This window comes from Cimex lectularius, unplaced genomic scaffold, assembly GCF_000648675.2.
Source record: "Cimex lectularius strain Harlan isolate CLEC.00 unplaced genomic scaffold, Clec_2.1 scaffold4, whole genome shotgun sequence".
In the NCBI taxonomy this organism is placed as follows: domain Eukaryota; kingdom Metazoa; phylum Arthropoda; class Insecta; order Hemiptera; family Cimicidae; genus Cimex; species Cimex lectularius.
In genome coordinates this window covers 949458-976563 of record NW_019392723.1, presented here as the reverse complement: position 1 = coordinate 976563, position 27106 = coordinate 949458, and the positions used below count along the sequence as shown (strand labels likewise).

Genomic DNA, 27106 nt, shown 5'->3' with positions numbered 1-27106 from the left:
TAACTTTTCAAATTAAATTCTCTATTTTTCAAATCAAATCTACTGCTTTTGAAATGAATTCAGTATTTTTAAATCAAATTTACCCTTTCTAAATCAAATTCACATTTTGACTAATTAAATTCATTATTTTTCAAATCAAATCTGCTCTTTTTCTATTTAAATTCACTATTTTTCAAATACAATTCACCCTTTTTCAAATAAAATTCACTTCTTTTTTGTTCAAATCAAATCCACTCTTTTTCAAATTAAATTCAGTATTTTTCAAATCAATTTACCCTTTACAAATAAATTCACATTTTTACTAATTAAATTCACTATTTTTCAAATCAAATCCACTCTTTTTCAATTTAAATTGATTCTCTCAAATTAAATTAAATTTTTTTCATATCAAATCCACTCCTTTTCAAATCAAATTCACCTTTTACAAATCGATTTCACAATTTGACTAATTAAAGTCACTATTTTTCAAATACAATTTACTCTTTTGTAAATTAAATTAACTGTTTTTTAAATCAAATTTACTCTTTTTCAAATTAAATTCAATATTTTTCATATCAAATTAGGACTTTTCGCTTGCATTTTGAATGTAGAATCTACGGGCAAAGTTTGTAACACGAGTAGTCGAACAGCCTGTATTATCCAACGACCACCGGCAAACGGATTTTCTTTTTCTATACTATATAATACTTCGTTTTTTCTGATTTCATTGTATTAAATTGTTACGTACTATACAAATAATAAAGTATATTATTATTATACTTATCCGAACTTCATTTCTGTCCGTGAATTTAATTTGAAAAACTAACTAGTATAGAATTTATTTACTGAGAAATGATTAAACATTAGAGAACACCCTGGGGTAGGATTTTAGACTAAAATAGAAAATAAAAGAATTTTTTTTAGTCAGAACAAACTTTAATTGACTTGAGTCAATGAATGTCATTGATCACCGTTAGGAATGAAAAAGAACCGCTTCCCGCGCCGCCAGGTGGAAGAAGGCGAACTGTCAGTTGAACGTGGGTCCGTCGCCGTGTTGAATGTTGTCGTCGACTAAGATGAAATGTACAAAACCATGATCAGCTGATATTAGACCCGACCTCGGGTTTGCAGTTGACGCATGTACAAACAATATGTGCAATTCTCTGTAATTCGTGCCGTTTTTAAATTTATTTTTGGACCAGTATTTCCGCGAGTTTTCCAAATTATTCGAAAACGGTGCACTTTTGTTTTGGGCGACTACGTCGCAAAGAGTGCGTCGGCCTGAGTCGTTTTTCAGGGTGTAAGAAACTGTCGGGGAAAAAGTCGCAAGTTTGAAGTTATTCCTTTTAAAAACATTTATTAACCTTTTCCTAAATGAGGTTGAACGGATTTCTTCCATCCTGCGATGTTTTTCGTTTTCCTTCTTACGTTCCGATAACACCAAAGTCGGCCAGGGATTGACAGTGACAATTAATTTTTTCCGACCCGTAAAGTCGATTTACGACGAAATCCGCACCTTTTTGGTATAAACTTACATCAAGAAAATGGGAGAGTCGAAATCCCATTCGGATCCCGAAATGAAGGGATGGCTACTCAAATGGACTAACTACTTGAAAGGATATCAAAGGAGGTGGTTCGTCCTATCGAACGGAACTCTTTCCTACTATCGGTAAGTCCTTTTATTCCTCAAAATTTCACCAAAATCCCTTCATATCATTTCAAGGATTCTTGCAACAATTTATGTAAAAAATTGAGCTGTAGCAATCTGTCTGTCCTGTTCCTAAATCTCAAGACGTGGTAATACCCGAATACAATTTTAAATTAGTCAAAAAGGTGTAATTCCATTAGGCTTGGTTTTGCTGAAAATTGAACAAAGTTATGCGAGCTTTTCTCCCTTATCAAAGAAATGATAACGCACTCAAAAGAAAAGTTGACGAACGAGAATTATTTAATTATATGTATTCTTTTTAACATGGCTTAAGAGTATTGTATGCTCATCTCCATACACATTTTTCTTTCACCTCATATTATTCACAGACAAAATCATGACTTCTAGTTTCAAGAAGTGAGCATACAGTTTTGCAAAAGCAGTAGTTTCTGTATTCTTCTCGATACTATTATTGTATATACAATTGTATTAAAGAATTGAACGTTCAACACTATTCTTTTGAATAATTGTTCAGTTCCGGTAAAATCCCCGATTCAAAACAGTTTTTGAGGATGTCATGCTGTTAGGTTGTACAATATTTTTACGATCAATAAATAGTATGTCAAATCCGAGGATTGGATCTCTTTATCAAGACAACTGACTATACAGTTTGCCAAAATCAGTAGTTTCTTTATTCTTTCGACAGTATTACAGTATATTTTTGAACAGAGGAAAAAAGTAACGATTCAAATAATTGTACGTTCAACACTATTCTTTAAACAGTTGGTCAGTTCCGGTAAAATCCTCGATTGAAAACGGTTTTTGAGGGTGTCATGCTGTTAGGATGTACTGATCATCAATAAATTGTATGTCAGATCCGACGATTGGTTCTTTTTATCAAGAAATGAAATTTTCAAAAACAGACTATACAGTTTTGCAAAATCAGTAGTACCTTTATTCTTCTCGACAGTATTACAGTATATTTGAACAGAAGAAAAAGGAACGATTCAAAGAATTGTATTAAAGAATTGAACGTTCAACACTATATTTTCGTACGATAGGTCAGTTCCGTTTTTTGAGGATGTCAAGCAGTTAGGTCGTACTGATCATCAATAATTGTATGGAAAATCCGACGATTGGTTGTCTTTTTGTCACTATTCTTTTGTACAATTGTTCAGTTCCGATAAAATCCGCGATTCAAAACGGTTTTTGAGGATTTCATTCTGTTATGTTGTACAGATCATCAACAAATTCTATGGCAAATCCAACGATTGGTTGTCTTTTCTCAAGAAATGAAAGTTTCAAAAACGGACTATACAGTTTTCCAAAGTCTGTAGTTTCTTTATTTTTCTCGACAGACAATAAAGATTCCCATGTCAGAAAAACGGGTAGCAAACTGAAGGGACTGTAGCTAACTGTGTCCGAGGCTGGTTTGGTATATATAGAAATTCTCGAGATGTCATGATGTCAGATTGTACTGATCGTCAACGGTAGTTCGTCAGATAAATTCGACGATTTTTTTTCACCCGGATTGTTACAGTTGTGTTATCAAGAAATAATAATGCTAAGAAATGTTAATTCACCAATAGCAATGCTCCGGTTTTCCACACTTGCGATGATGATGATAATAATAATAGGAGAATATTCGGAAGGGTTTGGAAATCCCCCAAGCATCTTTTGCCTTATTGTACTTTCCCTAGTTCCTTAGTTAATTTCATTCGATTCTTCTTTTTAAAAATATTAGACCATTGACGTTCATTGCTGCAATTCTTTTTTTACCCAGGTCATCTTGGTACTTTAGGGTATGTGTCGCTGTTTATTAACATGTTATGTAGATGTTTTCTTAGATGCCTTATCACTATCCCGAGTATCGCATCTCTGTAGCACTTCATTCATTACGATATTGTCACTGCGCAAGGTGCTATTCCGAGTATATATAATTTTTTTTAGCTGTAACAATGTCTTTGCCATTTTGCCAGGGTTCTTTATCCAGAAGTTAACAATCCCTGGCACCTCTTGAGCTCGTCAATTTCTCCTTTTGTTTTGTGTTGGCCCAATCTGAGATGGAGGATCTTTTGGGTCTACAGTTGGACTTGCAGATAGTTCTTTAGTCTGATTGTCTTAACCAAATTCCTTTTATTGCCTGGCGCCCAAAATATTGCCAGGTTTTTATGTCTGATCTGCCTATCCTCGCCGATTTGTTCTGTCAGTCGCATATCGGCCATAACCATCCCTAACCATCTTTAGTCGGTTTATGTAACTCGAGGTCCCTTTTATACGTTTGTCATTCCTAGTGTCGTTTTTGTTGGATTTCTTGGTTTTTTGTTTTGGGTATCCAGTGACCACGACATCACTACATAATCTATGACAATATTGCAATTTTGTTTTGGGTTGGAAAAAAGTTTGGACAGTGGCCACCGATAAGCAACTAACGTAATCTTGGAGTCTATTTCCATCGCCCAGCATGGCTTGCTTACCTGCTTACCGTACCTGATGTTGATGATGAGTCTAGGAAGCGTGGAAGTTTGGTATTCCCCAAGCACTCCATCATTTTGGCTTATTGTACTTTTCCTAATTTCTTATCTCAGTTAAATCGACACTTTTCTCCTTTAGGTTTTGTCTCCATTGAGCATTTGCTTCGCATTCGAAATATGGGTGGTAGTTTCTTCCTCCTCATTGCACAACTTACAATTGGGGGTCATCGTTGATTATTACCATGTTGTCAGTGACCGTTGAGCTCTTCTCGTGAGTTTTAACCCTGTTAAGCTGTAGCATTCTAGTCTAGACGAGGGTTCTTTAACCGTGAGTTTATAATGTCTGGCACCTTTAGAGTTTATCCATTTATCCTTTTGTTTCGTGTGGACCCATCCCGAGGTTTCTGTTTGATCTTGTTATCCCAATTATAACTTCTCGGTCTAGAGTTGGTCTTGCAGATCCTCCACTAGCCAGTCTGCGTGTTCATTACCCAAAATCCCTTAGTAGTACCCAAGGCTGTTTTTAGGACCTCTATGAGATTTTTTTTTGGTTCAGTGTAACCTCTTGTAAGATTTTTTTATGGTACATTGACAGCATGTATTTCAGTTTGAGATGTTTGTTTTGTTTTCTGTAATGAGTTGGATAGCTCTGATTTTGGCTTTGTATAGAATGTACTTTTTCCTGATTTCTTCTTCCCATATTCTGTTGGAACTTGTTATGATGTTGGAAATAATATTTCCTGGATCATAGTCCACATTTCCACAATTGGTTGTCTGATTTTATTTGTTATTGCTTTATGTCCGAAACTTTAGTCATCATGCTCACCTTGTTTTTCTAGTGATGTCGTGTCGATAGGTTATTCATAAAAGAGAAAATTCGATAAAAATTAAACATTATCGAAAAGATTGGACGATTTTGTTTACTTGCCGGCCAATTTGTTTTAAAATTGAACTGGTTTTGGTCAGGTTTTTGAATTCTGCTTTTGTCCTCTCTTATCAAGAAATGATAGCAGCTACACGTATTCTGACTGAAGTGAAACCAACTTGGAATTGTATTTTCGAACAGTGCGTACAGTTTTGATAAATTAGTGGACTATTTAGTACTCAATGCTACTATATTTTAATAATAAATTGTAATTTTTTCCAAAAGATAACGATTCTACTTAGCCAAAAAAATTACCAAATTTCCTTTCTAGGGGTTTCAAGGCGACTTCTGATAACCGTCGTTTACTTTTGAAAATTAATCATTGGTAAAACATTCTACGATTTTGTTTACTTTGACTACAGTTTTTGATAAAGGAATTTCGTTATGACAAGTGAGGAATTCTCTTATCAACAAATAGTAGTACGGTTATTCATAAAGAATGAATTGGAAAAAAAACCGTTCAGCATATTGGAAATTACATGATCAGTTTTGCTCTATTACCTTTTCTTCATGTTTTGTCCTTTGATCGTAAATAAAGTTATTGGGTATTTATTATACAAACTGACACTGAAGCTTATTGAGCTTAATTTTTTTAAACCATTGGACATATTTTATTGTTAACTTTTTCGTAAATTGTTTCATTTGAACCCTGTACATATTTTTATATATTTATATAGGATACATATATAAATACATATACGTTTTATTTTTTACATTTTATTAGTAGCCTGTACATATTTCTACAATTACAAATGTAATCACAGAACTTTTTGGCATGAGAAACCTGCCAATTCTGGCACTCATTGCCAGGGATTAAGGGGCAAGGAGGTCTCGAGGCTATCGTCGATTAGGGCGGCTGATCGAAGGCTTTAAGGCGTGTTAGGATGGATCGGTGAGGTTGGAGCGAAACTTTTGGAATCGGGAATGGATCAATTCGATGACAAAGGAATGATGCGGTCGTTGTGGATAGTGAGGGTGACGTAGGACCTTTGACGATTTGTCTGACGGCTTTTGATTGAAATTGCCAAACCAAGTCCACAATCTCATTAAGTACTTCCATATTAAGTGCCAAAGGCTTGTAGACTCGGTGCCTGCAACTTACCTCAACAAATAATATGAAGTCAGAAGATAGTAAAGAATGGTGGGACCATTTGTAAGGGTCTATACATTCTGGTCGACCGATAAAAGGTCTAAACCGACTGTTTTTCTCCTTTCACTCAAATAAAACCAACCTTGCTGTGTCGACAGGATATGAAATAACATGTGCAAACATCTACTAGGAAGAAAGCCTTGTAAACTGTCATCAACTTTGAAGCCAAGAGAAGCAGTCCAAAAGTGTCACAAAGCGACAAAAATCTATTTTTTTCCGTCAAATCTGGTAATAAAAAAGCATACTGATGTTTATAATATACTATTTTGCTGGTGTAGGAGCGTTTGGATTGGTTGATAGTTCCTTTCCGCCTAGGAAAAATTTGTCAACTTGATAAGTTTTTGGGTATGTCGACCCATATGGCAAGATACCGTACCAAGATCTTAAGAATTCACCTGTTTATAAATTTTCTTTTTTGTTTAATTTCCGACAAAGTTGGTTGAAAATGGCGATCATAAATGGGAGATCACAACGTAAGGCTTTTTCGTTTTATTTCCCTTGTATCGACGTATTTAGATTTTATGATTCAGCCGTAGTTCTTATAAACTAATGTACAATTCTTGTGCTCAAGATAAATATGCAGTTCATATATTGGACACACACGTTAATCATCTTTTAATTTTTTTTCTCAAATTTGACTCGATCGTTTTTTACGTCAATATTACATTAGTAGGTCTCTGATAGTTTTAAAACTATCTGTATAATTTTAAAAGAATACCATAAGGTACCGTGACTTATTGCAGTTATTTAGACATCATTTCGTGCGAGTGATTGGTTAAGAGTTTAAACGTGGAAAGATTCTATGTGAAATGTTTAAAAAGATTTGCCTCGATGTTGTTAACATTTGAACTTACATAACGTGCACGGCACTTAAGTGAAGTCCGGTCACCCGATTGGTCAGTATGCTAATTAGGTAAAAGTAAGAAATTCTTTGGTTTAAAAAAAAACCGTAGTTGAAAATTATTTTTTATTTTATTTTTTTTTTTATTTTTTAAAATATATACATATATATATTTGCAACGAAATTTTCGTTTGCAACGAAATTTTTGTTTTCATTTACAAGGCTATTAGCCTCGCAACAATAATTCAAAATAAACATTGTATTATTAAACATTGTATTGTAACTTAAGTGTTTTGCAAATGGTTTATTTAGATATAACACCTCGTATAAAGAAATTAAGACCAGTCAATGTAGTAAAAAACCCATTTACTCATTATAGAAAGTCTCAAATTTTCGCAGAAAAATAATTTCTTTAGATAATTAGAGTTCTTAGGTAAAAAACAAATAAATTGATTATTTCTGATATAGTTAATACCTGCCTTCAATATTGGACTTATGTTTGGATTGATCAGGGAATTATTTTTTTACACCACACACGGTCACAGCACTTACATTAATGCCAGCGCTGCACCACAAGGACACATGCCTTGAGGAACCAATATGGTCTCGAGGCTGCTGATCGAGGGCTCGAGCGGGGTTGGGTTAAGATGGATAGAGATGTCGGTTTGAAACTTGTGGAATCGGGCGACGAAGGATCAGTGCGTTGACAACAAGAATGTTGAGGTCGTTGTGGAGAGTGAGGTTAGTGATGTAGTGAGGATCTTTGATTTGTCTGAAGACTTTTGAGAATTGGATGCGTTGGATATTGTACGGCTTGGTAGAACCCAATAACCCCCCAAGACTTTACTACGAACACTGAACATACGGAGTGGAACTGTGGGGTTCTGAATGAGGAAAAAAGAACCCAGTGTTATTTAGTAGTTTTTCATTGAAAAAAAGCCTACCCTCCATTACACATCAACTACAAGCTGAGATAGACCAATACAACCCGGTGTCCCACAAGGGAGATTCTTGGCCCTATCCTTCACACCATTCACACTGCTTACCATCATTACCACCTTTGCGGATGACTCGGTCTTCTAACCAAAATCCTATCTAAGCTACCTGCAACATCCAACCTTAAGCTTACCAAAAACTGGTGCAGAACGTGGAGGTCAAGTATGAGGAAAAATATACAAAGTATTTAATATAAATTGAAGGAAAAAAAACAGTCTCGACCTTCACTGTACATCAACAAGGAGCTACCAACTTCAATTCAAGTCAGATAGATAGGAAAATACCTAGATAGCAGACGTGGGACCCCCCAAGCAAGACTTAACAGACAAAATGTTAACGAAAAAATTGGACATCTACGAAAACGTTTAGTACCGTCATCTGTTTTGGCCGTCCAAACTCAAAAGACATTACTGAGATTAATTTCACCATAGGATTATCTCTCATATTATGGGTTAGCATTGATTGGTTTCTCTTAGCATGTATCTTCCTAGTACAATATTGGCCGTTTGGCCGTAGTGTCGGTGCTATGTCAGGGAGAAAAAACGTATATGCACGTACTTGTAATATGTACTAATAAGTAAAGGGTACACAAAAATTATTACAAAAAATATATAATTGTACAATCGTCATGAATTTAGTTGTTGTATCAAACGGTTCCTCCTTCTTTCTTCGTATCTTTTATACTATATATCCAGGTCAGATTTATCGTTATTATTGAATATTTTTATATTAGGTTTGTTGGAAACAGTTTTTGCCATAAAATCCATAATCTAGTTTTTCACACAATATGATATGCTAAATGTATTTTCAATGCATTGACTCTTGTCCACCTTGGAAAAACAATCTTATATGCACTATTCGCATTTCATTATAATTCTTTTCACAGTTGTGTGGCCAAGAAGCACTAAATTCAAGCTTTGCACCTTCGAAAATGGACTTTTTTAATAGAACAACACGCAGCTGATGTGGATTGAAAAATTCGAAAATGTTGATACAAGCCTGCAAAGTTGCAAGGTCCAGGAGGACAATCTGTAGCAAACAGCGATAAGATTATTGAGAACGATTTTACAAAAAAACAGACACCCAGTGTCAATCGACCTGTTTGTCACAGTCGAGTGCGAATCGTCACTTAAACAAGCTCACATCGGAACAAATATGCAGGCTTCAAAAACAATAGAACGCTCAACAACACGGTTACCGGGGATGATTGGTTGATGATCATTAAAAAGGGTTTAGTGTTCGCCTTCTTCAGTAATTTGATGATAATGAGGAGGAGGAAAATACTATGAGGCAATGGTGGCAATTCCCTAAGTGCGTTTTGCCTTATTGTACTTTTCGTAGTAACTTAACTCAATTCAGTCAACTCCATTCTTCTTTTAAGAGGGATAAGGTCTTTGACTGTCGTTCCTACAAGTTTTCCCGGATATTTTAGGTATTCAAGATTATGTCTCCATTGAGCGGTTGTTTCTCATACGAAGATAATATGGGTGGCAATTTCTTCCTCCCCATTTTCATAACATTCAAAAGTGGTCAGCATTTATTATATATATGTTGTGCGGGCGTTTTTTCAGATGCCAGTGACACTTGGTCTCACTTTGTCTAACTGTAGCAATGATTCTTGCCAGTTTTAGTGAAGTCTCTTTTGTCGACAATGTGGTTGCTAGTTTTAACAAGGGTTCGTTAACCAAAGATTTGCTATGTGTGTGACATCCATTTCACATTTCGTAAGCTATGACGAATATTGGTTTGACTGACTGTTCTCAGTTGTATGAAATTTTGAACGAATTGTCGATTGTGAGCTCCAGAAGGGCGTTCTACCAATCCTGAACTATATGCAAAGTGTGTACGAAGTTTGGGAGAAGCTATATTCGGTTTGTTGGATGGAAGCACTTCCTACTTCCTTTCAGACAAATTGTTTCATATATTGTAAGGTGTAAACCTACGGTTGAAGACTTTGCTCGTTCCTGGTCCCCGGTTTCTGGGTTCGCTGCGTGGACACACTATTACATCACTATAAGGAGCGTGGGTGAAGGAAATCCCGAATACCCGAATATATACATAAAAAATTAAGCAAAGCTTGATCATCTTCATTTGGAAATGCATTAAGCACGGTGAGCTCATACTGTCCCATGATTCATAATCATTTGTTATAAAATAAATCTTATCTTATCTCTCGAGACGGTCGTTTTATGCCCATATTATCATTGGCAATTTTATTATTGAAGATAGAATTATTTTTTCCAATAAAGGGCTGTTTCACAGTAAATATTTACGTAGCCAAAGATTTTTGTTTTAAATAATTTAATTTCTTTTTCTACACCTTTACCTACGTGTAGCCATTTTTTTAACTGAAAAATTCAGGAAATTTGAAAAGAAAAAGTCAGTGAAAAGCTGATTCGTTTTAAAAAAATTTCCTTTTATGGAGAAGTCCAAATCCTAAACATATGAAAATCTGGAGAATAAAATGCGGAAGAACCTCGTTGCTCAATTCCTTTAATATATTCCGTCTCCCTTGGAACATGGGGTCTGACGACTCCATGCGGAGTTCCAGGAGGTGACTGTTTTTTGTTAAGTTTTGACCTATTTGAGGTGACCTCTAGGCAATAAGGAAAAGTGAATGACCCCAGCCGTAGACCACCTAGTCACTATCAGTTATTTTGAGAGTAAATTTGATTTTGGCTTCTTGGCTATTGACATTTAACCACTGACCTCGGATTGTCATGTGCAATAAATTTTCATCGCAAAATATGATTATGTCTCATGGCGCTTCAACTGGTGCATCGTAGGTACCGGTTTTTTAAATATTTTTTATTTATTTACACCTGTGCCAATTTCACTTTCACTGACACGAGTCGTTCGTTTCGTAGAGCCAGTTTGGATCGGTGGAGCGATCTTTTAAGAAGAATGAAGCGTCGGTTTAGTTGTCTTAGAGTCGTTTAGCCAGCCCAAGGTAGCGGACTGCATTAGCAGGTGGAAGAGGGATATTATTGTAGTAGAGAGAACAGTGGTTATTCTCCGAAGGGTGAAAGTGCTATGTTCACATTTTGGCAAGTTTATTGCCATCTTCCAACGCTTGAACCACTGCTAAAGGAGTGACATGGGTTTGCAGGTTTCTGGTTGAGAAGATAGGATCTTTATGAAAACAAAAGATGGCTTTGTCATCCGCAAAGGTGGTGAGGATGGTTTCAGGAAGGGTAGGAATGTCTCCGGTGTATACTGTGTAGAAGAAAGGTCCTAAGATACTTCCTTGTGGGACCCCTGCATCTGTGTGAGAGCCACTGAGGGACCACTGATGATTTGGAAGTATAGGCACGGGGAAATCGAGCTTTTTGACTTTTTCCAGTATTTTTTAAGTATCTTGAAACTGAGCTTTCTTCCATAGTAACTTTAAAGAGTTTATTAGTGATGGTCGTCTTCCTTCGTCAAAACACCCTTCTCCAAGCTAAAACAAATTATTGTATAGTTAAGAAGTATAGTTGGCTAAAAGTTTTATATTGTTAAAAAGGGTTATAAGACATTTTAGCATCATTGCCGAGCTTTGGCATCGAAATGAATTCAATAATTTTAGGACTGCCATTGTTAGATGGAATTCGAAATTAATGATATACCTTCAATTAAACGGTGGCAATTACAGAACGTTCGTGTTTCATTATTCATTCTCCTTTATTGTCGATCCACGAGAAAAAATTTCAAGTTCATTCGAAATAATTTTTAACTACGTCAATGACCACAACGCTTTTGTGAAATTACATGGTATTATATATATAATAAAAAAATTATTGAATTCATTCACGATTAAGAATTACAAAAATTACAGCCGTACTTGGAAAGAGCACTTTTTTCTATAACATTATGACAATTACCTACAGAAGTGGCTGTACCGTAATCAGACTACTGCTTCACATTCACAAATCATATGTGATGTCTCTGATTGCTCGTGACAGAGTCGGCATGTTTCTACGTCTGCTTTGCCCATCTAATTTAGGTGATAGTTCAGAGGGCAGAGGCCGGTATAGAGGACTACAATTTTTCTCAAATCATGCCTGCTGAGAGAGAGGAGTCCTTCGCCTTCCTTGTTGTGAGATTTATAAATCTTTTAGCTTGCCTCATACCTGGTGCTTTTGTCCAGTGTTTGAGTTTGTATTTCTCAAGCCATTATTTCCAGTTTCAACATGAGCACACAATTCCGGTGCACACAGTATTGGTTCTGGTCCCAAGGGTGAGAGGGTTGCCCCCCTTTTTTTGGCTAGTGGTCAACTGTTCATTTCCTTCTATTACTTCATGTCCGGGAACCCAGGTTTAAGGTAATCTTAATTTGTTTTCTCAGAGTCGTTAGGCAAATCAGGCACTCGCAGACAAATATGGAGTTAAAAGCATACTTCCTTTATAGCTGCCTGACTGTCTTGAGAGTGTAAATCTATGCATGAGCCTTTCATATTTTTCTTTATTAACTCCTGTGCACAGAATTGTATTGCAGGACTTCAGCTTGGAAAATTGTTGGGGTTAGTCCAGTAGTTCGGCACTTTTATCCCTATACATACTCCCTTTCCCATCTTCGATCCATCTGTGTACCATTACCCTTCCTGAAACGTGGGGCCACTTTTCTTCCAAAGATCATTCACTATGACCACATGGAAGGATTTGTCAAAGTTGAGTTTTCTCTCTTTTTATCAGGTACCATAATAACCATCTCATTTATTTTAATTCTTTCCAGAATTTTTTTCATGCTCTTCCTTACATCTGGCTTTATTCCCTTGAGGTCTGTTGACACTCCCAAAATCCACCATTTGTACGTAAATATGTAAGGGTGGAAGGTCTAGTGCGGTTTACATGTCGTTACAAGTTACAGGCGATTTTTTTTCCCAGTAGGAGGAAATGCTTCTTGCCTATCAGAAAACAATTTAAAAAAAGTAAAAATTTATAGATTATATGTATATTGACAAATCTTAATAACCGGGGGAAGGTTTTTTTCAAAAATCCTTTAAACGTTTTGGTTCTTTCTATACAGACCTCTTGGCAACTCATGCCAAGCTAGGTTGGCTATTGCAGCGAGTTTTTAATGCATAAATAGTTTTAGTTGTGACAAACACTGGCTGCGGACCTAAAATAGGTGATTTCAAATTGCCCTTTTTCTCAGTTATTCCCATACAAGTGTCACAAGCATGATGTGCATATTTTGTGATAGACTTGTCATAATTGTTGAGATAACTAATTCCTCCAAAAAGCTGTGCATTCTGATTAATCTTTTTTGTTAATGTTATCGTAGTGTAAAATTCGACCTCGTGACAATTATAGAGTTTTTATCAATAGAAATCTTGTACTGGTCTTCACATATCGAAAACATTCATACAGTTGTACCACATTTTTCGCTTTTAATTGTATAAAATGTCAATGGCTTGTGTTACAAATTGCTCGAAAAAATAACAGATTGTAAACCAATAACGATTTATTTTAATTTTTTCAGGAAACCTATTAAATTGTGTTACTACAACAAACTTTGCAACTTTTCTAAGCGTAGACACCATTCTTGCACAGGGTAATTGTTAATAATTCTTGCGCCAGTGTTGTGATGTGATGTTTAGGCTTCTCTGATCTGAGAGGCTGATTTTTTTTTTATAGCTGAATGTCGTTTCTAATGGTTTACTTTGTTCCAATAGTAACAAAATTTGTTGCGTTATTAAAAAAGCACCTGTTTTATTGTGATGTTACCCCTATTCGATTGGTTTTAAGTTTGGTGAACGCTTGAAAATATCGAGGAAATTCTACTTGAATAAATCCCATTTCTAATTACTAATTTATGCTAATGTATGATTATTGCTATTTACCTTGTTTTGTCTCAGAAATTCTTTATATTTCATTTACTGAGTCCATCTACACTCGCTTCACTGTCACTCGTGTTTCGGCTTTGCGCCATCACCAATGAAGAACCACGGGTGTAAACAGACCCAGTAATTAGCCCAGAACGCTTAAGCTTTCTTGCATATTATATACCATAAAAGCTTACGTGGTTTGTTTTTTCATTATATGTTTATAATTTAAATCGAAGCTTCCGAACAACTTCCAAGCTTCCGAGCAACTTTCAAGCAGGTTTTATAATTCTTCACCCTTAATTGCGGAATTCACAGATTTGACAACTGTTGAGAATTTACGTTCAGCAATCATCTGATATTTTTGGGTTTATACGGGCAAAGGACTCATTTCCTTTACATTGATTGCCTCCATATAGCTGCATTATAGATAGAACTATTTTTCTTTTGTGAATTTTATATAAAAAATCTTATAAAAGAAAAAATGTTCATTTTGAAATTAAAAAGGAAAATTTTATAACTCAATAAATGACCGTCATGCAGTCGCAAACTAATATTCAAAAAATTAATAACAAAAGTAATTTTAATATTAAAAGTTGAGAATTTTTAATTTACCTAATAACATCTATATCCGGATTATTTTCTATCAAGTCAAGATCAATGGGTTCGTCATTTCTTTTATAATTCTTTAAAAGTTATGGAATGGGACTCTAAATGGGATTAAATCCATTACTCTTTCTTTTCAATATGGAAACTTTTTGGGCTAGATACGCAAGTTGTGTAGGGCTACGTTTAGGGACGAGTTAATTTACGAATAGTGGGGGGGGTTAGATTATGTTTGGTATATAGTTAGAGTTAGGGTTAGGTTACGGTACGTATAATTAAAGGTGGGATTAGGGACGGGTTAGGTTAGAAATAGTTGGGGTTAAGTAATGTTAGTATAGTTAGGGTTGGGGTTAGGGACAGGTTAGGGCTGGATACGCAAGTTGTGTAACGGCTAGGGTTAGAGATGGGTTAATTTAGGATAGTTACGGTTAAGGGCGAGTTAGGTTATGTTATATATAGTTAGGGTTGGGGTTGGATATGCTAGGTATAGTTAAATTTGGGGTTAAGGGCGGGTTGGATAAGGAATAACTGGGTTAGGGATTGGTATAGTTGGAGATAAGGTAAAATAAGGTTAACGTTAGGGATAAATATGGGTTAGGGACTTTTAGGTTAGAAATAATTAGGGTTAGATTATGTTAGGTATAGTTAAATTTGGGGTTAGGGACGGGTTGGATAAGGAATAGCTGGGTTAGGTTGTGATTGGTATAGTTGGAGTTACGGTTAAATAAAGTTAGCGTTAGGGATAAATATGGGTTAGGGACTTTTAGGTTAGAAATAATTAGGGTTAGATTACGTTAGGTACAGTTAGAGTTGGGGTTAGGGACGGGTTACACAAATGTTTTTTGCCGTGGAGGATGGATGAATTAGATTGTTATGTTAGGTAAATAATGATAAGGTTAAGTTAGGTTTGGGATGAGTTAGATAACGTCTAGTTAGGGTTGGTGTTAGGGAAGGTTTATAGATAGGATTGTTTTCCAGTAAAGCGGACAAAATAAACGAGTATGAAAGTGCGACTTTTATATATAGTGTATATTGCTGGCACAAATGGTACAAATTTTAAAAATGATGATAATAAAAAATCATACAATGTTCTTTTATTTTTTCGGCACGTTTCTCTCTACAATTTTTCAGAGGAAGGAAGGTCTATATATACGGAATGGTTTATGAAATAAGTGTCCTCACATTCTAACTATAAAAACTTAAACGTTTACTTTTTATGAGGATAGTTCAGATAGTTTAGAAATGTTCAGATTTTTTTGGCTTGATAAATTAGTTGTGAGATACAATGGCACTTGTGTTAAGAGCTCTCCCTCTTTTCCTTTGATTTAAAAGATTAACGAGGACGTCGTTAAACCTTTAACAAAAAACTAAATAAAAACCTCTACTGTTAAACCTTTCTCGTGGGATTTCCAAGCCAAGCACTCTGTTCTCTTGATTGAAGCAACGTAGTCGAATAAAGTCCTTGTTAGCCAAGGGTTTACAACGTCTACACCGGCATCATCCGAAATTTCTCAAGTTACTGATTGGATTAACAAACCGTTTGAACATCTTGGTGTCTTGAAATACTTGGTATCGAGAGTAAGAAATTTTACCTGCAGGAAGTGGTTTAAAGGAACGGAACGTTATGAAAAATCACTCAGCAAAAGGTAGATGTTTCCCCATAATTTTTTTTTTGTCTCGTTCATCGACGATGTGTAAACTGCAAAAGATTATATAAATTCCGATAAGAAATCGTGCCTTAAACCCGATCGCTTAGTCGGCCAAAGGCGAAAAAATTTAATAGTTTATAAAGTTCAGTTATAGCCTCTGCAGAAGCTTGTTCACCCTTCTTAAATTACAACCCTTGTCTCGAATGTAGTAAATTTAATTGAAACTGTTTCATACTGCCCCCTTGAACCGTACTGAAAAAAAATGATCAAAAATGTATAGGAATATTGCCAATTTTGTAGTATTTACTGTCCCTAGTATTTTATTTTTATTATAAATTGCATTAAATTTTTTTTAGAAATTATGTTTTTTACTGAAGGAAAATTTAATTATGGGATTTTGAAAAATAACAAAATAAAAGATTTTATTCCATACTTTTGTTTATTGGGCACCATAATTTTTTTTAAACAATTATACTGTGTATAATGACCTCTGTTGGCTACTATAAACCTCTGTGCACCTGTTAGGCATACTGTTAATAAGGTTGTAATTTCATAAGGAATTTTACTCCATAGATTTGCAACACTGCACTCAGTTGTTGCAAGGTCAACTTGCTGAGGATGGTGATCGAAGGACCTTCTCTGCAACTCTCACTTGGGCTCAATGGGATTGAGGTCTGGAGACAATGAGGGAAGGTGGAGATGGGAAATTTCCAGGTTTTCTAAACATTGATGAACAACTCTGCCTCTGTCGGGTCTGGCATTGTCGTCCAGATATCGAAAATTCCTGCCAATTAGATCCCTGGTTTGAGGGATGTATTCCTTAATAATTTCTCGGACATGACGGATTGCGGTGAGGATGCCTTCAGCAATACGGAGTCCAGTTCCTCCTCCAGTGTAAATGGACCCCAGAGCCCAGACCATTACACCGCCTCCTCTAAACTGCACTGAAGGGAGCACGAACTGGAGCATTGTACTTATCCCCTGTTCTCGGCACACTTAGGAGCCTGCTATCACTACAATACAGGCAGAAAAAGACTCATCAATAACATAAAAGCATTCCAATTGGTGTTCTCTTCTAAGCGTTCATTGCACCATATTCTCCTGAATTACCAGAAAAAATTACAAATATCTCTATTCGTTTTTCAGCAGTTTAAATTGAACTTAATCCAAGAATTCGGTTGTTCCCAATCATTTTGGTCTTCCTATCAGACTAAGTTGACAGTTAACTTACTAAAATTTTGGGACACGTACAGTACCAAAGGAGGTTTTGCTTTTATAAAGATCTTCAGATAGGAACTAAATTTGTTTAGAGAACTGACCAAGTTGACCTGAAAAAACATATAGTTGGCTTTTTCAATTACTGGGAGTTTAGGACGTTTTTATGTTTTTGGGCTGGTTACACAGATTTTCCTTTGTGATAATTTTCGCTTTATCAGGGAGTACACATGGCTTAGGGTTAGGTCAGATAGTAAAGGGGTAGTGTTAGGGGGGTTATGTTAAGGGACGCTTGAAGTGCGGGTTACGTTACATTAGGTCAGTTTAGGATTATGGACGGGTTGGGTTACATATCCATGGTTCTTTGTTTTTATTTTTTAATCTCCTAGTCTCCCTCAACACTGTTTTATTTTTGGAATTGAAGAAAATACTAAAAAAAATCCTCTCGATGAACGTGAAAGTAACTTTACTTGCCAAGGACGACTTGGACTAATTTAAAGCTTTAATCCGAAAATAAACCACGGTATTTCATTCATTCAAGAGAGAAAGAGAGAGAGCGAGGAGAGGCGGCTTGTTCCAATGGTACAAAAACAACTTGCCCATGTCGACATTTAAGTTTACACATTTGCCAGTGATAGATTTTTTAAAATTATAATTTACAAAATATAACTAGAGTCTTTGTAATAGGGACATATTAAAAAAATTAAAAAAAGGGAGAAAATAAAAAATATTCTTATAAGAACTTGCCAAAAAATACACTAACTGTTCAGAGAGTAATTTATACTTTTATTTATGGAACAGCTTATGGCACTAAATTCGTTTTTGTACTTATAGCGATGTACGGAGGAACAAAACGATAAAACTACAAAGCAAGAGTAACACAGAATAAGAATCCCGCTTTTAAAGACGACAAAAGCTTCGTATTCTAGCTTCCGCTTCATTCATTGGTATTATCCTCGAAAGCAAGATAACCGTAAGTGAGCTAAAGGACGGAAAGGAAGCTATGCTAACCTGGTTCAGGTCTGGATCAAAAATATAAAATCGAATCGAGAAAACATGACAGATAAGATGGGGCTATAGCACCGGATTTTTGGATTACCCAAAGACGGGGTAGGGTAAATTCATGAAATACCTCGTAGGGGTAAACAGTCAATTATTTCCAGACTGTAGGATCGACTATGATGACAAACACAACTGGCTCTTTGACTACAGACGGTTGTTTTTGTTCGAGTTTGACCTCCATTTCTCGGAAAAATTAGAGATCTTAAAGACTGTAGGGCGCAATTATCTAGTCAAAGAATAACTGATTCATCGATTAACAAGTTCCAACTATAATTGTGAGATTAGTTAATAAGTAGTAGGTATTCCAGGCTAGTTACTTCTTCACGAGTATATCAAATCCAATAAGTTGTATTTTAATCACAAACGTGGCGTGGTAAACATAAAGTTGGATTTTCCTTACGTGGCGTTTAGGGCTAATTAATGACCGCAAGGCTCTTTTTAGCCAAATAATAATTTAACTATTTTAATATGGATATGTTTTGGGTTGGATACACAAACTTTCTTTGTCAGGTTAGGTTAGGGTTAGGGCGGTTAAGGGGTAGTTTAGATTAGAATAGGTAGGTTTAGGGTAACATATCCGTGATTCATTGTTGTCTTGTTTAAAGTCCCAAGTTTCCCTTATCGCCTCAGTTCAAAGGCCTGTTTAACATAGTTGTTCATTCAGCCTTCTCTAGGTTAGGTAGGGTTTGGTTAGGTTAGGGTAAGGGACGGCTGAGGGGTGGGTTTAGGTAGGATTAGGGTTTCATATCCAAAATTCTTTGTTTTCTTCTCTAAAGTCCCAAGTTTCCCTCAACCCCAAAGTTCAAAGTTCTGCTTAGCATCGCTGTTCATCCAGCCTTCGCTAGGTTAGGCATACGGTAGAGTTAGGATCAGGGACTGTTAGGGGGTGGGCTATGTTAGAATAGGTAGGATTAGGATGGATATGTTTCATTGGTTTTTTTAAAAGTCGAAGTACAACGCCAAAGTTCAAAGTTCTACTTAACATCACGTAACCTTCGCCAGGTTAGGTTATCGTTAATCTCAAAGTTCTGTTCGACATTGTCATGTACGTCTCGCTGTTCATTCTATCTTAGCCGCACAAATATTTCTACGGCACCTGAACTCCCATACATCCTCCAATCATGATTTAACGTTTAAAAATTATTTTCGTTAGCTAGGTAGGTGCATGGATAGTGTGTGTTTGCCCAAATTGCTAAACGTAAAATATTTAATAAGTTGCACGTTATAAAATTACCAATTTCTTACTTAATTTTAAATGGTATTTAAAATGGTATTTTACGAGTGGAAGAATAATATTGTCAAGTGTGAACGCCTAACAATTGACCCCGTGTCTTTTTTGTAAGCGAATGTCCTCGCCAAGATTCTCTCTTAACAAGTCTCCTCTGCCAAATCTCAAGTGTTATAACCTCTCTTAATAATCTAATTTAAATTTTGTTTTTGGTGGTCGGATTATATTTATTATACACGTGCGCAATTTGCGTGCATTCTCCAAAAATTGGATTAACGAAGTGTTTCTCTTTTTTTGCAGTAATCAGGCTGAGATGTCGCACACCTGCCGTGGGACAATAAGTTTGCAAGGTGCCTTAATTCATACTGAAGATTCATGCATGTTTGTGATCTCCAATGGAGCAACTCATACATTTCATATAAAAGCTAGTTCTGAAGTAGAAAGGCAAAAATGGGTTACAGCGTTGGAATTGGCCAAGGCAAAAGCAATAAGAGCTATCGAATCAGGTCAGTGGTATATTAATTTTTAAACATTGTTTTAAAGGTAACTTTGGACCTAATTAAAACCGGATATCATCGTGTGTTTTGTATTGTGAAAATATTCCAACCTTGAATTTATTCCACTGAATATACAACGTTCGTTCTTGTCCAATGTCTTCAAAACAAATTTTTCTGGCGGCTTCCATTGACAAATTACCTTCTTATTCCCATAATTAACGAGGCAAGTTATAAAATAATACAACTCCTTCGGAACAAAGGTATTCCACAGGTGATCTAAAATTGTACAGACAATATGAATGAGAAACGGTACAAATAACTTTCTACATGACATACCTCGTAAATTTAATTGACCTTCGAACAGATTGATCGTATATTAAGGTGCTGCACGATATAAAGCAGCCATAATTCGTTGCTTTAATCACATAAATTTGGAACCAGAGCTGTGCGAAAATATTTCGGGTAGTTACAACATACCAAATATTAATTTATTAAAAAAAGATAGTTTGTTGTGAAAATCAAATTTTGTGCGGTCTGGGGGGGACGAGTTTCAGTGTTAGATCAGTGTGATTTCTTTGAAGTAAGAGACACACTGAAGATAAGACGAGTCTGGCAGGCTAACACAGTGAAGATAGGCAGACTGGGATGATAATTAACGACCAAATAACTATTTTCTAGCCTAGGTTTTATGACGTTTGTTTTATGGATAGTACTGACAAGTTTCAAACTAATTTATTTTTTACCATAAAAATTGAAAAATCGATTTTCTACTAGTTGGATTTCGTTTACCAACGGCATTTTTTAGAATTTCCTTGCTGATGTCGTATGGTATTCAGGTCTCGTGACTGAGGAGACCAAACAAGAAAGTCAGTGAATTTTGTTGAAACCATTTCGTTTTGCGAGAAACATGGTCAAAATAAAATGTTACGTTTCACCAGAGGAAAGAAAATATATTAAAGTGGACAGTTGGATTGAGTTAGGCTAGGGTTATGTTAGATTAGGTATAGTTAGGGTGATGAACGTGTTAGATTGCATACCCATTGTTCAGTGTTTCAAGATTTTCAATTGTCAGTTCAAAGTTATACTTAACATATTCGTACTCTCTGATCATCCTTCCTTCGTATAAAAAACTTCTCCCACATCCCCAAATCATGTGGGAAAATTTTTAAAAGACTTTTTAAAAACTTTAATATTAAGGCTGTTCAAATGCAATTCCTGAAGGTTCTCATTTTAAGGACATTCCAATTCCACGTGGTATATGTTGTAGTAAGTTTGGTAGGATAACCAGACTTCCGATTCTTCTTTTGAGCCGAATCCCTGACATTTGACCTTGTGACTCATTATCATTTAAATATTGAATGAATTGTTCTGCTGATTCTTCCATTATCTTGCATGAATATAAATCCGCCTCAGATATTCCCAACATAAGGCACAGATATTATTTTGTACGATTTCTTTCCACGTACCTATCCGGTCCTTGAATAACGGACTAACTCATTGTGGGCCTCCATCGTTATACCAGGCTAAAGAACTTGATTGAGCCACAAAGGCGAGGCGAGGAATAAACAAATCAAACAAAACCCTCTTCCATACATCAAAACTCCAGTTGAGCTGTTCTCTTGCTACTCGCTCCTCTAGAGTTAGAAGATACCCTGAGCAACCCGTTTACTTGTGATCCTTCGTATGGTTACACCTCTGACACTTTCAGTGAGGTTACTCAGTTCAAATTGTGTCTTCCTTTTCGCACGTTCTTATCTAACAAGGAAATGTAACTGGGGAATCAATTAGAAGTGAATTGTTGAGCATTTAACTAATTCCATTTCAAACGGGATCAGTGACAAGCCTTTGGTAAGGTCCAGGAAGGAAATGAGTTCGTTGATCTTAGATGTCCCGATTGAGCTTTTGCTCATCATCATTCATGTGTGCTATAATGTAACTATTCTAGTTGTGGCTTCAAGTTGAAATATACAAACGAGATTCTTCTTCTTCCACACTGTCCTATCGATCATATAGATCTCTGATGTTTGCCAATGTTTCTTTAGATCTCCTTAGATGTTTTTTTTCTTAAAGGCTTTGGAAAGATCCTGTAGGGAAAACGTTGGCTGCTCTTAGGAGTGCCCTTTGGACTTTTTCTCATCAACTAAGCTAGAATGCCTCTATTTTATTTGTAACATCAAGGTGAAATATGTAAACAAGATTCTTTTTCTTCGTGTAGATCCCTGTCTGCCTACGTCAGTGCTTTAGTCTTTTTTTGGATCAGGACCTTTGGTAACACGATACATTTTTAAAACAGTAACCGTAATGAGGATAACACAAGGCGATAAGCTTCAAAACTGCCAGCATTATGATTGCCTCGTAATCTAGAATCATACTTTTTATCTCTTTTATGTTTGGTTTCCCGTTGTACTTTTTCCCACCCCGATGTAGTTTCCCGTGATCTACGTGAAGTGATACGTCAATGTCAGTGAAGGGTGTTAAGGTTTAGCCGAGGGATTTGTACGTTCAAATACCATTGGACCTGTCCATTTGTCACAGAACATCTTCCTTTTTATTCTATTTACAAAAGCATGTAAAATATACTTAATTTTGCCATATTTTATATGCTAAACTTGTTTTGTCATGGTCTTTTATGTGTTTGATTCAGTATTGACATTTTCATAGGTTAAAGGCTATCACTATTTGATTTTTAGCTCTTTTTTTATTGGAATGCCTTGAACTATTTTGTCATCGTCCTCTTGTACTATTTTGTGTTTTTACCTCATTTGGACTGTAATATTGGAATATAACCATCTCGTTAGTGCATTATAATGTTGCTTCGTTAACATAGAAATGTTAATCGGTTTTTATCTTTTTTTTTCTTCACTAGGCTATGAGTCCTTTTGTTTTTGTTTCTGTTTTGTTTTTACTACACTGTTTTCAATTGTTTGATTTTTTATTACTTCAAATTCGTTCTTGTTTCACTCCTATTTCTATTGCTATTTGATTATATTTTGCGTATTTTGTTTTTCAGTGGTTCTTGTCAGACGAAATTTTACTGATCTGCTCTTGTTAATTCCTACCCTTTCGAAACGCCTATTACATTAACGCATGTATTGAATCGTTGACTGTCCGTCCTCGTGAATGGCATGTCAAATATAATTTTCTGGAAGGTCATCATTGTTAAGGATCGGCTTTCCGAGGTACCATAGCTTTTGCAGTGCAGTTGCATCGGATATGTTCTATTGTCTGTGCCTCTTCTAGTTTCTGTTGATAGTACCATTTTTTCCACGTGGTATTTCACTTTTTGCTTGTCTCATCCCTCTTGCATTAATGGGGCTATTATTTATGACACAAAAAGGGATTTGGGCCTGTATTGTACGAAAGCTCCCATTTTAGCCTCATTGCCGAAATGACCTTAGCGTCGGGTTCTTTTGTAGATCCCAGTTTTTTTAGGGTATTCTGGCAGTTCCAGACTAGTTTTGAGTCCATCTCGTAAGCTTGGTCTTTATAGCTGTTGATCAGATAGTATAGAGATACCCTCCTTTAGCACTTTCGTCTTCTGCGTCCTCTACTAATGGTTCTAGAAAAATTTATCTTTTTAATGAAGTAAAGAATTGTTCTAAGGGGTATTTTTGCTCAGGACTAGCTTTACTGGGTGCCTTAGCCTCTATGTAGATATTGCAAGGCAGTTGTCTCATCTACCTCTAGACAGTCACCATTGGTCATCGGTTGTCAGTGCCATTTTTTTAAAGTGGTATTGTCCTGGATCTTGTACACCAAGATTTTTAGCCCCTTTCTTGTTGAGCATGCAATCCTTTTTCCCAGTACGTATTTGTTGTGTTCTTAATTTACCCAAAATTCCAGTTCTTTTTTAATGTGCCTGTAAGTTATACCATAAATTGGATTTGGGCCTACAGGTTATTCCAAGGCACTTTTAACCCAGTATGTCTTCTCATTGCCTGAAATTCCCTAAAGACCTCGGACCTAACGTCAAGCTATTTGTAGATCCCAGTTTTTTTTGGGGTTGTTAGGCAATTCCAGACTAGTTTTGAGTTGATCTCGTAAGCTTAAAGAGTCTTGATAATTGCTCGGATATCTGTTAGTATTATTGTTGCACCATTTGATATATTTGTTATTTATTTCATATGAACATGTTTCTGGCCTACTATTTCGGATTGGATGGTTGTGATGGAGCCGATGGCCATGACGTTTATAGTTACGCCCTTTTATGCCCGGCCATTCCCTACCATTCCCATTTTTTTAGAAGAAGGACAGGGATGTGTCCAATGTACAATAGACTTTGTTTGTTCTACATCTAGAATTAAAAACTGCTGGTTGATAAACATCCTTACTGATTTCCCAGTTTTGAGCCATATGTGATACTATGGAAGAACTCCAGGATTTTATTATTTTGTTTTATCTCCCCATGGTTCTTTATTTTCAATAAAACGCTAGTATTTTCTGTGATGGGACAGAGATTGTTTTAGCCATCGTTTATTTTAACTTTCAAAAATTTTGGCATGGCCAGCATTTATTTGATGTTTTCTTTTCACTGACCAGTGACTTCTCAATTCCTCAATCATCATCCTTTTAATATATCTTGGTAATTCCATTAAGGGTTGTTATCGAAAAATTAGTCTTGAATACTTTCTTAAAAGAAATCTCCTGTCTCAAATCAAGGACTGTAGGAAAACCCCGAACGAGTTAAAAAAAACCTGTTAAAGCTGTCATTAATATGGAAAGGAGTGCGCCAGAACGTGAGGTTTTTTTAAGAAAATAACTCCGCAAAATTCAGAGCTTCTCTGGACCCATGGACGATTTAAGGCTAAATGTACCGCCTGGAAGTGCGTTCATCAGACGGCACGTGTCGTACCAAAGTGATCCAAATTTATTTGACCTCTCATTTCTGTACTGATCCAATTTTTGCGTTCTGTAAACGGATTTATTATCTTTAAGATCGTAGAATTCATGCTAATTGGTTTTCAAAAATTATTAAATAAAAATAAAATGCTAAAATCTAGATTTTTACTTTTTTTTTTGGGGGGGGGGATTCCTTGTTTTAGCGGGGTTGTATAACGAAAAAATAGGATTTACTTAATAATTTTTTCTTACTGCTCTACTTGTCTTAAATATTTGCTCCTTTTTTCCCATCATCCACCTCGCCGTGCCTAAGGGAGGCATCATACTATTTATTCCATCTAAGTCACCTGCAGCTTTTGTCCTGTGGGGTAAACGAACTTCTTTTACTTATGTCTACTTGTTTACCACCCCTACCCAAACTTTGCGACCCATGACATAATTGTCTGTTGCTAGTCATATTTGCGATTAAATTTTTGCAATGAAACGCCTCAAGCAGTGTGCCTTGTTACAAACGGTGATCCAAGGTTACTGGAACTTACTATATTGGTGTAATAGGGGATAAAATTTGATAGTTCATTTTGGTCTGCCTATCCTCGCAGATTTTCGTGATGGACTGACAAAAATCAGCGAGGATAGGCGTACCAAGATGATCGGTAACTATCAAACTATATACCCTCTTTGTTAGGCTGTTAGACAAGTAGATATGAAAATAAAGCCTAATTCAGTATGTACATCAGTGGAGAGACTCATTTGACAGACATTGTGAATTGTACATGCACAACGAACAAACAAACAAAAACAGAGTTATAAAAAAAGGTAAGTTGTTCTAGAGAAAAATCTTTCCAAGTCTTAATCAGGTAGTATTTGAATTTCCACCTTTCCCAAGATTAATTTCTTACAAAAGGAATGATTTTCTCGACATAAATCTATAATATGGACTGTTTAATGATTTAACACTATTGATTGTTAATTAATTTGTTTTGAATATTTCACCTCGGCATGTCTAATCGACTTGTTTATTTTATTTCTTATTAATGCTCAAATTAAAAGAAAAATTGAAAATAATTACTAATTACAAATGTTACTGCAATATAATGTACTGAAAATTTTTATTGATTTAGAAGAGGAAGAAGAAGACTTCGAAGGAGGGGCCTCCAAATGTGAACTCTCGTCAGTTATGAAGGAACTTACCAACCGCCTGGAATACATTCAAACCTGCAATGATTTAATTAATAAACACGGCAATATTTTACAAAGGTCACTGACGGAACTCGAGAGCATCGACTCTGCGACTGAAGTATCGGCGAAAATCAAAACTATCAATGAACGAGCCACTCTCTTTCGCATTTCTTCAAACGCAATGATAAACGTAAGCTGTTCCATTTTTATTAATATTTAAGCATTGGCAAAGCCCTATGTTCTCATTTAATAAAGCATGCTTGTTACTAGACCACTAAGGTGAGGTAAGGTAGTAGTACTACTACTATTTTTCCAAGGTGTTACAAAAATGACCTCATTATTAACGCAGGAAAATGAAAATGCATAAAATTTAGTAAATCTAATGAAATAGAAAAATTTGATCTCTTTTGCTACCATCTTGCTATTATGTTACCATATTTAGTTGAAACTGTTCCTTCAGTCATGTCATTGATAAAGAAATAAGGTATTAAAGAATTTAGGCTTTATCTCAAGCTTTTCTTCTGATTTTCGCAATCCCCTTGTCATTAAAAAACCTCTACATTACCTTTGTCAGAACCACTTGGAGTTCAGTTGAGAATCCTTACCTTGGGGTTGAAATCGACCATTTGGAGAGGGTGCAGAGGAAGGCTACCCATTTTCTTTCAAATTCGGTATGCCCTACATTCCTTCCCGGGCTGAATCTTCTGTTTCTTCTACACTCTCTGATCGCTGATTCTTATCTTCGGTTTTCATCAGGAAGCATCACGGTGTATTCGCCTGAGGTTTTAAGAAATGTGCATCTGTAGCTCCTCAGAGGTAGCGCCTTCCATACGGAGAGGCACAGGGCCTGTTATGGGACTCAATGCACCTTCTCATTCCTCGCCTCTGTTGCTAACGTTGTGTCCAGGGTCACTGATTTCTTCTCCGACTAAAAGGTCGAGTTTTCATTTTAATGGTTGTTTTTCTAAAATTATATTTCGTTAATTGTATATGTATTCTTTACGTTTTATT

The 27106-nt window shown here is 35.9% G+C and overlaps 1 protein-coding gene across 7 annotated transcripts in view; it reads left to right on the top strand.

The window, feature by feature from the left end:
* The first annotated feature begins 1060 nt into the window (after positions 1-1060).
* Positions 1061-27106, top strand: part of LOC106672062 (oxysterol-binding protein 1) — a 45307-nt gene continuing 19261 nt past the window's right edge. Inside the window, exons 1-4 of one of the 7 annotated variants that reach the window (XM_014403207.2) lie at positions 1061-1648; positions 13478-13549; positions 19881-20086; positions 26038-26285. In XM_014403207.2, coding sequence (XP_014258693.1) covers positions 1524-1648; positions 13478-13549; positions 19881-20086; positions 26038-26285 — 651 coding nt within the window. In that variant the 5' untranslated portion in view covers positions 1061-1523. Of the gene's footprint in view, positions 1649-9283; positions 9325-13377; positions 13401-13477; positions 13550-19880; positions 20087-22325; positions 22346-25634; positions 25733-26037; positions 26286-27106 lie in introns of those variants that run through there. The other 6 variants (XM_014403170.2, XM_014403185.1, XM_014403196.2 and 3 more) reach the window with 6 other exon arrangements.